The sequence below is a fragment of the Dendropsophus ebraccatus genome, chromosome 5, assembly GCF_027789765.1.
Source record: "Dendropsophus ebraccatus isolate aDenEbr1 chromosome 5, aDenEbr1.pat, whole genome shotgun sequence".
In the NCBI taxonomy this organism is placed as follows: domain Eukaryota; kingdom Metazoa; phylum Chordata; class Amphibia; order Anura; family Hylidae; genus Dendropsophus; species Dendropsophus ebraccatus.
In genome coordinates this window covers 161,855,027-161,871,495 of record NC_091458.1, presented here as the reverse complement: position 1 = coordinate 161,871,495, position 16,469 = coordinate 161,855,027, and the positions used below count along the sequence as shown (strand labels likewise).

Below are 16,469 nucleotides of genomic sequence, written 5' to 3'. Positions count from 1 at the left end.
TACATCAGCCACTGCTGGTGGTAATGTTACAGTGTGGTCAGGTGTGTCTAGTGTAGAAGGAGAGTACTATACATCAGCCGCTGGTGGTGGTGTTACAGTGTGGTCAGGTGTGTCTAGTGTAGAAGGAGAGCGCTATCTATCGGCCACTGGTGCTGGTGGTGTTAGTGTGGTCAGGTGCGTCTATTGTAGAAGGAGAGCGCTATCTATCGGCCACTGGTGCTGGTGGTGTTAGTGTGGTCAGGTGCGTCTATTGTAGGAGGAGAGCGCTATGCATCGGCCACTGGTGGGGGTGTTACAGTGTGGTCAGGTGTGTCTAGTGTAGAAGGAGAGTACTATGCATCAGCCACTGCTGGTGGTGTTGTTACAGTGTGATTAGTTGTGCCTAGTGTAGGAGTGTAGTATGTATCGGCCACTGGTGCTGGTGGTGGTGTTAGTGTGGGCAGGTGTGTCTAGTTTAGAAGGAGTGCGCTATGCATCAGCCACTGGTGGTGGTGTTACAGTCTGGTCAGGTGTGTCTAGTGTAGAAGAGGAAAGTACTATACATCAGCCGCTGCTGGTGGTGGTGTTACAGTGTGGTCAGGTGTGTCTAGTGTAGGAGGAGAGCGCTATGCATTGGCCACTGCTGGTGGTGGTGTTACAGTGTGGTCAGGTGTGTCTAGTCCATATAGAACATGTAGAACATGTCAATTCTATGAGCGGAGAGCAGCGGAGACTACGTCCTCCCATTGACACAGTAAGACAGGTATGATTCCATGGTGGGGAGCTCTGCCGCAGAATTCTGCCTGATTTACTCAGTGTGAACATACCATTTTTGTGAGTAGTAAATGTCTTATGGTACTGGAATGCCCCTTTAAGTATCTGCAAATTATGATGAAAAGCTGACAATAGGGAGGGTAGTGGGGTCCTAGGAGGCAGCTGTACTACACTACCAATACATGTAGTAAAGAGATGTCTGGCTGCTCGGGGCCTTCCCATCCCACAACAGATGCGGAAACTGCTCGGACATCCCCTCCCAGGCACTCAGCTTTCTCACATGATGGGTTTTTTCTGCATACATGTGCTGTAGGCATGGCTGTGTTAACCCTTTCTGAGCTGCAGGCCTCTTCCCATACTAAGGCCGATTGTGTTTTTATCTATATTTTTATGTAAATGAATAAAGCCGAGGCCGGTGATTCCTATCGAGGGCGGTGATGTATAGTGGCCACATGAGGTCAGATTTATTTCCTGAAGTGAAGTTCATCGTTGCTGAACCATTTTGTAATCTGGAAACCTGAAGAGATCTCATGTAATTTAAGTTGTGTTTCCCATCCTGCAATCAGAAACATTTCATTCCTCTGAGCTCATCCTCCTCCTCATCCTCCTCCTCCTCCTCCTCCTCCTCCATGCATTGGCGGCTTTATTGCCTGACCACACTCTATCCAGCCAGTGGCTTTGATTCCATTGTACTATCAAGGGCAACAGCAGAAATTCATTCTTATTAGTTTTTTTTATTCTTTTTATATTTGCCAACATCTGTGGGAATTGGGATGAAATGTTGGATTTTGGGACGTCATCTTATCTTCAATGTCAAAACTGAAAACGATTTCTAAGTTTTTAAGAAGCAGCTTGTAAAATTGTATGTTGATGTAGAGTGACCTCTTCATGGAGCCGGGGTCCTGTGAGATCCCCCACAAATCAGCTGCTCTCCATTGTACAGTAAAGCCGCAGCGTCTGCTGATTTCCATCGGCTTCATTCACCCAACGACCAGATAACAATAAATTCTCGTCTCCAAATGCCTGGGGAGGGTGTGGGTAAAAAGCCTCCAATTGCCTCCTCGGCTCCAGCACAGGTTTCCATACTGTGGCGCTCCAGTCCCCGGCCGCTTCCTACTCTAGAGATGGGACCTGATGTCACAGAGTGGTAGAGGTGGGACTGGCTGACTGGCTGCCACATCGTGTCCCTAGTCCTGTCTCTAGACCAGGAAGCGGCCGGGGACTGGAGCCGCAGTGGATATTGTTTTTTTTTTTTTTTTTTGCCCACCCCCTCTCTTAGCATGTATAAAAATGTGGTCCTGCCTGGAGTGCTCCTTTACTGGGCCCAGTTCTTGCCGATAATCACTCCTGTATTCCAGCGATGTGATGGCAGGTTTAAAGGGGTTTTCCTGCTCTGTAATGTTTCTCCCGAATTCCCTCAGCCATAGTAAATTGTTAGAGCGTGCCCTTTTCATCCTCCCTGCTGCTTCCTCGTTTTTGGACCCCCTACAATTCTAGGACCTTTCCTTCATGGATATCTTTAAATTTGACGGTCTTGCAAAGCTTGTGACGTGACCCTCGTTGCATCGTAAAGAACTGCACTCCCCGTAAATCCCAGCACTTACTGGTGTAGATGTTCTGTGTTCTCGCTTTGCCGCCCAGCAGTCTCGCTCACTCTCTCAGCTTTGGAGACGGGGACTTTCCCCATAATGACAGACCGAGAAGAGGTAAGGTCTCCTGTATCTAGACGTCAAGTGGTGTTATGAGGCCGTGAGTGGTGGCCAAATATATTCATGGCTTGTGGATCCTGATTGGATCCTCTGCTGCCGGCCCGGAGAAGCTGCAGGAAGAGGCTGCCACCGCCCAGGCGCCAGAAAGCAAAGCCCCAATTCTTCGACAGGAACCCCTGACAACCTGATGGAAAGACTGGTAGGACTTTGCGGTACTTGGGGCATATAGTATTCTTTGCATTTATTATTCTTTATAATAGTGTCTGTTGTTTGTTAGGACCTGTCGGAGTACTCCTTTACTCGTCCTATGTTTCTGCGGAGGAGATTCATATCTTTATGGCTTTAACCTCATAGTGAATGTCGTCTGCCCCTATAGGATTTCCGTCTTATTCCCAGGACCGAGGTTTTCCCGGCACGTCTCACCCATAATAAAGCGATTGTGGTAATGGGTTCCAGGTGCTGTCAATATAAAGCTGTACTCACCTGCCCTGATCCACTGCCTCCATCTCCTCTTTTTCCTTTCTCTTTCGTTGACGTTTTCTGGGGAGATCTGTGAGTTTCTGTAAAAGTTTCTGGGAGCGGTCGGCATCTGGGACTCTTATGTCCGTGTAGTCTCCTAGGAAGCTGTTGTTTATGGAGAACCCATGGCAGAATATGGTGGAGGCTCCCCAAATACTCCCTGACCGGAGATCATTGAACGGCATTGTCCATTACCATTTCTTGTACCATTATAGCCCCTAGATGTTCAGACCTCTTTCTTCTCAAACAGGGGGGAGACCTCTTACCTCTTAAGGATTTGGCTATGACATAGATTTGACCCCTTGGAATGGCCGGTTACTATCTGCAGACTGTGGGGGTGGGGGGTGGGGGTCCAGGACGTAAGCCTCATGACTTGCTTTGTGGTGCAGTTTTGTCTGATGACTCGGCACAGTAAAGCCGTCCCCTGGGAACGTGACTCCATCCTTACTGGAAGAGGAGGATTAGTAATGCAGCATGGGGCTTTGTTCTGCCATAATACCTGTCTAAATAGATGAAGTCAGGAGCCGGATATACACCCCCCACCATGCCGCATATGGCTGCACGCTGGGGTAGATTCCGGAATCTTCATCTTGTAACCTCTCCCTTCAGGTAAAACACACAAGTCTTTAATAAGCAATAAAATGGTGACTTAAAAACGCGGACGTTGAGTCATGAGAGCAAAGTCGAGGAGCAGTCAGTAGGTTTGTAGAGAGTATGACCGTCTACTTGTACTCTGTGGAGTCTTACACGCTGAATGGTCGTTACTCACCGGATATTTGTCTGCAATTGTCCAGGACACAAGTTTATTTGGTTTTGAAGAAATACGATTGTTTCCTCATTGAGTCCAACAATAGTATAATATAATCCGTACAGTAATAAGTAACGTATACCCACCGCCTGACCGATATCTTCCACTCATTAGAGAAACCATGAGACAGACGAAAATGCTTTGTCTTTGCTGTTTCCTGGGGCGGCCTGAGATTAGATGGCGCCCTGTACGGGACTCTCTAACACTACACTCTCCAAAACCAAAATGTACTGGTGGATTTTTGTTTTTAATCTAAAGTCTGTCAATGGTGAAACTAAAGTTGTGGATTTGTTTCTACACACATATATATTACTTACACACACACACACACACACACACACACATATATATACACCCTATAGACCTGTACATCTATTGGGGACTGGATCATCTGCACAAATACTTCTTATGGACTGTGCAAAATTTTTACAGTTGTTGCACAAACATCATTTACTGCAAGTGCCCTGATAAACAAGAAAAACCTACACTAACGTCGCAGTAGAGTACCACCACCATGCAATTGTTTCGTGCAAAAATTAAAAAATCACCTTAAAACAATAATTTGCATAAAATAATAATATGCAAAATTCACTCCACGAAAAAAACTCAGAATTAGCCAAAAAAAGAGCACAAACATGTTAATACATTTGCCCTATAGTCTTATATTTAACACCAATGCACGTACATAAAGTCTGTTTGATACAGGTACATAGACGCATACACATATATACAGACGCATACACATATATACAGATACATACACATATACAGACACATACACATTTACAGACACATACACATATACAAACACAGGCACATATACAGACACATACATACAGAGACATACACATTTACAGACATACACATTTACAGACACATACACATGCACATACACATACAGATACATACAGACCCAGGCGCATATACAGACACATATACATACAGATACATACACATACACATACACATATACATATACAGACACATACACATATACATATACAAATCTGAAGCTACGAGGGGATCCAGTCCCAGAGTTCTATACAGACACGTAGTATGGATACAATGGGATCATCACTACTTCTACTCACTCAGTTCTTGCTAAATGTTTTCAGAAGAATTTTTCAGATTAGGAACAGTATAAAGCTATAACAGAAACCTGACAATGTCTGACAATGTGCAGGGGCGTAGCTAATGACTCCTGGGCCCTGGTGCGAGAGGTTAACTTGGGCCCCCCCCCCCCCCTCCTTTCACGACCAAGTGATGCTATATATATATTATATTATAATATAATATAATATATATATATATATATATATATATATATATATATCTACACCCCCCCCCAAGACAGATATTACCAATAACACCAGCATAAAGGAAGAGAAAATATTATCAGCATACATATTACCGCCATACTGTTACTGACCAAATCCTGTACACGGAGTCCAATATTGCCAATAATACCAGTATATAAGAAGGAAATATTACCGCCACACCACAGTCACTACCATCACCACTATATTGTTACTGACCAAATCCTGTATACTAAGACCAATAAAACACAGTACCGGATTACAAGTAACAAATAACACCACAGCTGCTACTGACTAATACCGCTGCATACTGACTAAGGGCCCTATTCTACCGGACGATTATCGTTCGCATAATCGTTAACGATTAACAATCTCAAACGACAGCTATTGCGGCCGAATGACGTCTTATTCAATGCGAACGTTTTGCGAATGAGCAACAATAAAAACAGGTCCAGGTCTTATAAAGCGATCAACGATTTCTCATTCGGTCGTTAATCATTAACTGCATTTCAACCGAACGATTATCGTTTAGATTCGAAACAATTTAACGATAATCTGAACGATATTGTCCCGTGTAGTAGGGCCCTAACACTGCCACTGCTACTAACACCACCGCTACTACTGACTTATACCACCACATACTGACTAACACCACCACTGCTACTGACTTATACCACCACATACTGACTAACACCACCGCTGCTACTGAATAACATCCACTGTACACAGATCACCATCACCTCATCCAGTCATATAGAGGCTGACCCAGCCCTACACAGACTCTGTACCCCATACACATTACAGTGCAGTTATATCAGGTGACTCACAGGGAGCGTCTTCTCTGTCAGAGTTCTTCCCTTTTCATTTTCTTCTCCATCCGTCCTGGGCCATTACAACTTCTCTGAGCCATGAATCCACAGAATCTGCTAGACAGACATATTAGGCTCCTCGCTCTGGCACCATCCTCATCTCTCTACTCACTGCACATCTGTACTGTCCCCTTTACACCCTCATTTAGTGGGTAGACTTACTGTGTTGTTCCCCTTATAGATGGGCCTCCCTGTGTTGTCTGCCTTATAGATGCCCCCCCTATAGAAGGCCCCCTTTGTTGTTCCCCTTATAGAAGGCCCCCCATGTTTTCCACTTTATAGATGGCCCCCTGTATGTTGTCCCCCTTATAGATGGCCCCCTCTCCACCCTCCCTTTATAGATAGCCCCTTCTCCCCCCCCTTATAGATACACCCTCCCCTTATAGATGGCCCCCTCTCCCTCCCTCATAGATGGCCCCTCCCCCCTTATAGATGGCCCCCTCTCCCTCCCTCATAGATGGCCCCTCCCCCTTATAGATGGCTTCTCCCCCTCTTTATAGATGGCCCCTTCTCCTTCCCCCCCCTTATAGATGGCTTCTCTCCCCCGTTTATAGATGGCCCCTTCCTTTATAAAAGGCTCCCCCCACCTATATATATGGGCCCCCTCTTCCCTCCATGAAAAGCAGATAAAAAAATAAAAAAACACACAACTCCCCTAACAGCCCGCTCCCCCGTTAGTCCTCTCTCCTCCTGGTCTGGCCCCCGGCTGATGTGCGGCTGGGGGGTGTCCCGTCCTATCTGCGCCAGGGCTGGGACTTCCGGTACAGAGAGCGTCTCTTACGTGCGCTTCATGTAACGGAAGTCCCGGGCCTCAGGCGCACAGTGAGTTCAGCGCGCGCCTGCTCTTGTGACCGCAAGCAAAACAGTGCTTGTGGTCACAAGTTATTTATGGGGGGGCAGTGCAGTGGCAAGGGGGGGGCCCTCATGGCGGGCCGGGTCGCAGTGGTGACTGCTGCGACCCTGGGAGCTACGCCATTGTGTATATCCAGTCTCACACCATCCAGTACAAGCTGGGGATCTTCCAGGCTTGGCGTTCCCTCTCCATTATAAAAATAAGACCACCCTTTACTGTTTTTAACCTTTTTAAAACTCTTTTTGAATATGAATTATTCCGAATAATTATCTCCTACATCAGTGTTTCTCAACCTTTTGAAGCCAAGTACCCCCATGTGACAAGCTGCTCCAGCCGAGTACCCCCAAGGACGCCATCCATTAATAACATTGCCTCAGGGTAGATTCACACATACTTTTCGCTGCGACACTCTGCTGTTATGGCCTATGGCTCTGTATTCTCACAGCAGATTTTCATTCCACTGCGAGAATGTAGCCGCTGCCTCTATAACTAGTTAGCTGCCGGGCCTTAAACAGATCATATTAACCTGCCCGCACTCCTACCTGCTTCTCAGTCTTGTGGGTAATTGACGGGCGCCCAGCCAATCAGTGGCTGCAGCAGGACCGCGTACTGGGCAGGTTGTCAGTGAGCCTTGAGCCAGAGAAGCAGGTGGGAGCGCGGGCAGGTAAGTATGATATGTCCCTTTCAGCTAGGTACGCCCCTGGAGCCCGATATGTCCCCTGCAGCCAAATACACCCTTTCCAGCCACATATGCCTCTTTTGGCTAGGTATGCCTCTTGTATCCAGGTATGTCCCATGGAGCCAGATGTGCCCCCTGGAGTCCGATATGCCCATTGCAGCGAGATGTACTGTCTGTAGCTAGGTATGCCCCCTGCAGTCAGATATGTTTCTAGATGTCAGGTATGTCCCCTGTAGGTGGATATGTCTTTTCCAGACGGATTTGTCCCCTGAAGCTGTATATGCCTCTTACTGCCAGATCTGTCCCATGGAGTTGGACATGTCTCCCTGCAGCCAGATACCTCTGCCCCCAATGTAGGCAGATATCTCCCATGTTGTCAAAATGCCTCCTTCTATGTAGCCATGTACCTTCCCCATGTAGTCAGATACCTCCCCCCATGGCAGCCAAATATGTCCTCATGTAGCCAGATACCTCTTCATTTAGTCACACACCTCCCCATGTTTTCTTCTCCATCTGGCTCAGATCACCCTGATGATTTATTGCAGCTACGATTCATCTCTTGCCAGACAAACATATTAGGCTCCTGACTTTTCCTTTAAACTCCTTTAAACTCCCTCCCTTTTTCCTACCTACCTGTATCCCATACAGTAATCATCCGCAGTAAAGTGACTAGGTGTGTAGGTTGCCCCCATATGTAGGATCCACCATATAGTAATAATATCCCCTGCTGTGCCCTCCATATAGTAATAATGTCTCCTGCTGTGCCCTCCATATAGTAATAATGTCTCCTGCTGTGCCTCCATATAGTAATAATGTCTCCTGCTGTGCCTCCATATAGTAATAATGTCCCCTGCTGTGTCCTCCATTATTACTATATGGAGGGCACAGCAGGAGACCTTATTACTATATGGAGGCACAGTAGGGGACATTATTACTATATGGAGGCACAGCAGGAGACCTTATTACTATATGGAGGCACAGTAGGGGACATTATTACTATATGGAGGCACAGTAGGGGACATTATTACTATATGGAGGCACAGTAGGGGACATTATTACTATATGGAGGCACAGCAGGAGACATTATTACTATATGGAGGCACAACAGGAGACATTATTACTAGGCATAGTCCGAACCTGCCGAGGTTCGGGTTGGTACTAACCCGGACTCTCTGCAATGATTCCCGCTGTCTTAAACCTCCGTGGAGAGAATGGATAAAGCGGGAAGACCGCCTGGAAAACTGGGATACAGCCTATGGCTGCGGCTGTATCCCGGTTTTCCAGGCGGTCCTCCCGCTGTATCCACCCTCTGCACTGAGGTTTAAGACAGCAGGAATCATTGCAGAGAGTCCAGGTTCGTACGAACCCGAACCTCGGCAGGTTCAGACCATCCCTATTAATAATGTCTCTTGCTGTGCCTCCATATAGTAATAATGCCTCCTGCTGTGCCCCATAGTAAATGCCCCCTCACCTGCTATGTCCCCATATTAAATGCCCCTGCCCTAGTGTGCCCCCATAACAGTACCCATCGTTCCACTTTCTTTCTTCTCCAGCCTCTGAGCCACGGGAAAAATCACGTCCAGGCCTGGTGTGCAGAGTGAGGTCTGAGTGGAACAGAGGGGGGAGAGAAGGAGGGGGGATGTGAAGGGGGAAAGGAAGAGAGAGGAGGTAAAGGGGGTGAGGGAGAGAGAGAAGCATGGAAAGAGGAGGGGGTGGGGGAGAGAGGAGGTAAAGGGGGAGGAAAGAGGTTGTGGGGGAGAGGAGTATAGGGGGGAGGGGGAGAGGAAAATAGAGGAGGTAAAAGTGGTGAGGAGGAGGGAAAGAGGAGGTGATGGGGGAGAGAGAAGGTAAATGGGGAGATGAAGAGAGGAGGTAAAGGGGGTGAGGGGGAGAGAGCAGGGAAGCATGGGAAGAGAGGAGATGATGGGAGTACAGAGGAGGGGGAGAGAGGAGATGATGGGAGTAAAGAAGAGCTGGAGGGTTAGAAAGGAGATGATGGGGTTGAGAGGAGATGATGAGGGTAGAGAGGAGGGGGAGAGAGGAGATGATGAGGGTAGAGAGGAGGGGGAGAGAGGAGATGATGGGAGTAAAGAAGAGCTGGAGGGTTAGAGAGGAGATGATGGGGTTGAGAGGAGATGATGAGGGTAGAGAGGAGGGGGAGAGAGGAGATGATGAGGTAGAGAGGAGATGATGAGGTAGAGAGGAGGGGGAGAGAGGAGATGATGAGGTAGAGAGGAGGGGGAGAGAGGAGATGATGAGGTAGAGAGGAGATGATGAGGTAGAGAGGAGGGGGAGAGAGGAGATGAGGAGGGGGAGAGAGGAGATGATGAGGTAGAGAGGAGGGGGAGAGAGGAGATGATGAGGTAGAGAGGAGATGATGAGGTAGAGAGGAGATGAGGAGGTAGAGAGGAGGGGGAGAGAGGAGATGATGAGGTAGAGAGGAGGGGGAGAGAGGAGATAATGAGGTAGAGAGGAGGGGGAGAGAGGAGATGATGAGGTAGAGAGGAGGGGGAGAGAGGAGATGAGGAGGTAGAGAGGAGGGGGAGAGAGGAGATGATGGGGGGAGAGAGGAGATGATGGGGGGGAGAGGAGGGGCAGAGAGGAGATGATGGGGGTAGAAAGGAGGTGGAGGGGCTGGATTTGGAGTGGGGGGAGGGGGATGTGCTATTACTGAGAGGGGTCTGGTCAGGTCAGCAAGGAGGTAGTGGTGCGAGGGGCTATCCTGCCTGGGGCTCCTGAAGCAGTGGATTGTGGACCGGGAGATGGGGCACCCCATGTCCACCGGCAGCGGCGTCACTGCTTGGATTCTCGGACATTATATTACTGCACTGTGGGACGTGGCTTCTCGGACATTGTATTACCGCACTGTGGGACGTGGCTTCTCGGACATTGTATTACCGCACTGTGGGACGTGGCTTCTCGGACATTGTATTACCGCACTGTGGGACGTGGATTCATGTACATTGTATTACGTCGCTGTGGGACGTGGATTCTCGGACATTGTATTACATCGCTGTGGGACGTGGATTCTCGGACATTGTATTACATCGCTGTGGGACGTGGCTTCTCGGACATTGTATTACATCGCTGTGGGACGTGGCTTCTCGGACATTGTATTACCGTACTGTGGGACGTGGCTTCTCGGACATTGTATTACCGTACTGTGGGACGTGGATTCTCGGACATTGTATTACCGCACTGTGGGACGTGGATTCATGTACATTGTATTACGTCGCTGTGGGACTTGGCTTCTCGGACATTGTATTACCGCACTGTGGGACGTGGATTCTCGGACATTGTATTACATCGCTGTGGGACGTGGATTCTCGGACATTGTATTACGTCGCTGTGGGACGTGGATTCTCGGACGTTATTTTCATACGTCTCACCTGGATATTCTTTCTCTTTTAGGATTTTGCATCACGGGCCAAGCTGGCGGTTCAGAATCTGGTGCAGAAGGTCGGCTTCCTGGGGATCCTGGCCTGCGCCTCAGTAAGTGGCTGCTTTTTTATTTCTTTTTATTTTGCATTTAATCTGCAGGGGGACTACTCCATCATGTGTGCAGTATAGACTGGAGAATAAATAGGGAGGTACAAGAGAGTATACAAGAGAGCGCCTAGGTGTATACAAGAGAGCGCCTAGGTGTATACAAGAGAGCGCCTAGGTGTATACAAGACTCCATAACCAAAGCTTGGTCAGTCCAGACATGATGGGAGTTGTAGTTGTGCAGCAGCAGGAAGCCGCAGGGTCCCCCCATCCCTGGATTAACAGATATGGATTTGATGTTCAGGTGTCACATACGTTCAGCCGTGTAGTCACAGTCACCGGACGTTGCTAAACGTTACACCATGAAACCTGAGACGTTACTCCGATGTAATAATATAATGAGTCTGTGTTTCCTATAGAGAGAATATAAGACCGGACAGGCCTCATATCTGTGTTTCCTATAGAGAGAATATAAGACCGGACAGGCCTCATATCTGTGTTTCCTATAGAGAGAATATAAGACCGGACAGGCCTCATATCTGTGTTTCCTATAGAGAGAATATAAGACCGGACAGGCCTCATATCTGTGTTTCCTATAGAGAGAATATAAGACCGGACAGGCCTCATATCTGTGTTTCCTATAGAGAGAATATAAGACCGGACAGGCCTCATATAATATAATCATTTATTATTGGTAATTGCTGATGGAACGGACACAAACCCATCAGTCACGGACACTGTGTCTATGAGGATCTTGTATTTTAGTCCAGCTTTAATGCGTTGTATCGGCCGTTGACTCCATCGAACCTCTCATAAAGAGAATGATTTGGACTGGTTGTGTTTACTGGTTTTACCTTCTTCCCTTCAGATTCCAAATCCCTTATTCGACCTGGCAGGAATAACATGTGGACATTTCCTTGTGCCCTTCTGGACGTTCTTTGGAGCCACGCTAATTGGAAAAGCAATAATTAAAATGCACATCCAGGTAAGTCCCGTACGCTCACAGGACGCCGATGTCCGAAAGTTACTTGTGAAACCAGTAAAGATTAAACGTAATCCGGCCAAAGCGAGAAATCCAACAGGCAGCGCGGGAACTTAAAGAATGTATACTTACCTATCGCCGTCCCCCCGCAGCACTGCCTCACCGCTCTGACCCCGCCGGCCTCCTGTAGCTGCTGCAATGTCATGCCCTGGCTCAGCCATTCAGTGACCAGGGCTGGACACCATTACTGACTGGTTGAGCGGCCCTGATGACACCAGAACCTAAAGGATACTGGAGCCAGCCGCAGTCAGTGAGCCGGTGATGTGGCGCTGTGAGGGATGGGCAAGTATAGATGCTTAATTATTTTTCGGTAACCCCCCCCCCCCTCCTCCTTCCGACTCTGGATTTTCTGTTTTAACTGATATTCTAATAAAAAATAAATATCATAAACCTTTTAAGACAAAAGCTACAAGAGGCGGGTGTGACCTGGTGGGGTGTGACCTGGTGGGGTGTGACCTGGTGGGGTACTCTTATCCCACCTCATAGAGTTATTACTTGTAGGGCTCATCACATTACATTGTTTCCCCGGCTGACGATACATTGTTTTCTGCATTGTTGTCCCCTTGTCTCCCCGACTGATGATACATTGTTGTCCCATTGTTTTCTGCATTGTTGTCCCCTTGTCTCCCCGACTGATGATACATTGTTGTCCCCTTGTCTCCCCGACTGATGATATATTGTTGTCCCATTGTTTTCTGCATTGTTGTCCCATTGTTTTCTGCATTGTTGTCCCATTGTCTTCCCGACTGATGATACATTGTTGTCCCATTGTTTTCTGCATTGTTGCCCCATTGTTTTCTGCATTGTTGCCCCATTGTTTTCTGCATTGTTGCCCCATTGTTTTCTGCATTGTTGCCCCATTGTTTTCTGCATTGTTGCCCCATTGTTTTCTGCATTGTTGTCCCATTGTTTTCTGCATTGTTGTCCCATTGTTTTCTGCATTGTTGTCCCATTGTCTCCCCGACTGATGATACATTGTTGTCCCATTGTTTTCTGCATTGTTGTCCCATTGTTTTCTGCATTGTTGTCCCATTGTCTCCCCGGCTGACGCTGCTCCTCTTCTCTCCCTCTGCAGAAGCTCTTTGTCATCATCACCTTCAGCAAGCACATAGTGGAGCAGATGGTCGCTCTGATCGGGTGAGTAATCCACCAACAATCCACTCTGAAGGAGTCAGCCACCGATTTCTCAGACTTCCACAGAATTATTCCCAGGAACGGCCATGATGTCATTGTCCTCGGTCAGGTGTACGGCCGCCGTTCATCACCCAGGGGGATGTGTATTATGTGCTATCTCAGCTGATATACTTGTAGGATGCGGCGAGGTAAAGTATATACCTCCAGGGATATAGTATATACTGTCACATGGGCTGGTGATATGCTCCTATATATAGTGTATACCTCCAGGGATATAGTATATACTGTCACATGGGCTGGTGATATACCTATATATAGTGTATACCTCCAGGTATATAGTATATACTATCACATGGGCTGGTGATATGCTCCTATATATAGTGTATACCTCCAGGGATATAGTATATACTGTCACATGGGCTGGTGATATACCTATATATAGTGTATACCTCCAGGGATATAGTATATACTGACACATGGGCTGGTGATAGGTCTATATATAGTGTATACCTCCAGGGATATAGTATATACTGTCACATGGGCTGGTGATATGCTCCTATATATAGTGTATACCTCCAGGGATATAGTATATACTGTCACATGGGCTGGTGATATGCTCCTATATATAGTGTATACCTCCAGGGATATAGTATATACTGTCACATGGGCTGGTGATATGCTCCTATATATAGTGTATACCTCCAGGGATATAGTATATACTGTCACATGGGCTGGTGATTTGCTCCTATATATAGTGTATACCTCCAGGGATATAGTATATACTGTCACATGGGCTGGTGATATACCTATATATAGTGTATACCTCCAGGGATATAGTATATACTGTCACATGGGCTGGTGATAGGTCTATATATAGTGTATACCTCCAGGGATATAGTATATACTGTCACATGGGCTGGTGATAGGTCTATATATAGTGTATACCTCCAGGGATATAGTATATACTGTCACATGGGCTGGTGATATACCTATATATAGTGTATACCTCCAGGGATATAGTATATACTGTCACATGGGCTGGTGATATGCTCCTATATATAGTGTATACCTCCAGGTATATAGTATATACTGTCACATGGGCTGGTGATATACCTATATATAGTGTATACCTCCAGGGATATAGTGTATATACTGTCACATGGGCTGGTGATATGCTCCTATATATAGTGTATACCTCCAGGGATATAGTATATACTGTCACATAGGCTGGTGATAGGTCTATATATAGTGTATACCTCCAGGGATATAGTGTATATACGGTCACATGGGCTGGTGATATGCTCCTATATATAGTGTATACCTCCAGGGATATAGTATATACTGTCACATGGGCTGGTGATATGCTCCTATATATAGTGTATACCTCCAGGGATATAGTATATACTGTCACATGGGCTGGTGATAGGTCTATATATAGTGTATACCTCCAGGGATATAGTATATACTGTCACATGGGCTGGTGATATACCTATATATAGTGTATACCTCCAGGTATATAGTATATACTGTCACATAGGCTGGTGATATACCTATATATAGTGTATACCTCCAGGGATATAGTATATACTGTCACATGGGCTGGTGATAGGTCTATATATAGTGTATACCTGCAGGGATATAGTATATACTGTCACATGGGCTGGTGATATGCTCCTATATATAGTGTATACGTCCAGGGATATAGTATATACTGTCACATGGGCTGGTGATATACCTATATATAGTGTATACCTCCAGGGATATAGTATATACTGTCACATGGGCTGGTGATATGCTCCTATATATAGTGTATACCTCCAGGGATATAGTATATACTGTCACATGGGCTGGTGATATGCTCCTATATATAGTGTATACCTCCAGGGATATAGTATATACTGTCACATGGGCTGGTGATATGCTCCTATATATAGTGTATACCTCCAGGGATATAGTATATACTGTCACATGGGCTGGTGATATGCTCCTATATATAGTGTATACCTCCAGGGATATAGTATATACTGTCACATGGGCTGGTGATATGCTCCTATATATAGTGTATACCTCCAGGGATATAGTATATACTGTCACATGGGCTGGTGATAGTTCTATATATAGTGTATACCTCCAGGGATATAGTATATACTGTCACATGGGCTGGTGATAGGTCTATATATAGTGTATACCTCCAGGGATATAGTATATACTGTCACATGGGCTGGTGATATACCTATATATAGTGTATACCTCCAGGGATATAGTATATACTGTCACATGGGCTGGTGATAGGTCTATATATAGTGTATACCTCCAGGGATATAGTATATACTGTCACATGGGCTGGTGATAGGTCTATATATAGTGTATACCTCCAGGGATATAGTATATACTGTCACATGGGCCTGTGTAGTAACTTCTGGAGGCAGTGAAGATAATATATGGATCTGGCAGCTAGTTGATCCTTCTCAGTGTGATGAAGCTGATGAGATGTCAGTGACCTCTGGAGAGTTACGGCCTTATGTGCGGAGTCCCCTTTAAGTGGCGGCCGTGCTCTCCCCTTTCAGCTCTCGGACCCTTCGGAATGTGTCTGTAATCCTGGCTGCTTCCTGGCCGCTCCTTGCTATCACATTGCTGCGCTGGGTGACACTCACTCACGCACACTCACTCCATTGCACAATTACATGAATGAGATAGTTCTCCACCCACACAGGCGTGAGCTTTGCTCTAGAAGATGTGATAGTCGCTGTGTCAGGTTCCCGGCCCTACAGTAACACTATAGTATACAGGGAAATATTATATACAGTAATAGTATACACAGTGATATCATACAGGGAAATATATACAGTAATAGTATACACAGTGATATCATACAGGGAAATATATACAGTAATAGTATACACAGTGATATCATACAGGGAAATATATACAGTAATAGTATACACTGTGATATTATACAGGGAAATATTATATACAGTAATAGTATACACAGTGATATTATACAGGGAAATATTATATACAGTAATAGTATACACAGTGATATTATACAGGGAAATATTATATACAGTAATAGTATACACAGTGATATTATACAGGGAAATATATACAGTAATAGTATACACAGTGATATCATACAGGGAAATATATACAGTAATAGTATACACTGTGATATTATACAGGGAAATATTATATACAGTAATAGTATACACAGTGATATTATACAGGGAAATATTATATACAGTAATAGTATACACAGTGATATTATACAGGGAAATATTATATACAGTAATAGTATACACAG

General features: G+C 46.0%; 1 protein-coding gene across 1 annotated transcript in view; it reads left to right on the top strand.

Annotated features, from left to right (window-relative positions):
* The window catches only part of VMP1 (vacuole membrane protein 1), a 106,090-nt gene that overhangs the window by 64,249 nt on the left and 25,372 nt on the right, over positions 1–16,469 (top strand). Inside the window, exons 9-11 of the mRNA XM_069971800.1 lie at positions 10,918–10,998; positions 11,861–11,977; positions 13,110–13,171. Coding sequence (XP_069827901.1) covers positions 10,918–10,998; positions 11,861–11,977; positions 13,110–13,171 — 260 coding nt within the window. The remainder of the gene's footprint in view (positions 1–10,917; positions 10,999–11,860; positions 11,978–13,109; positions 13,172–16,469) is intronic.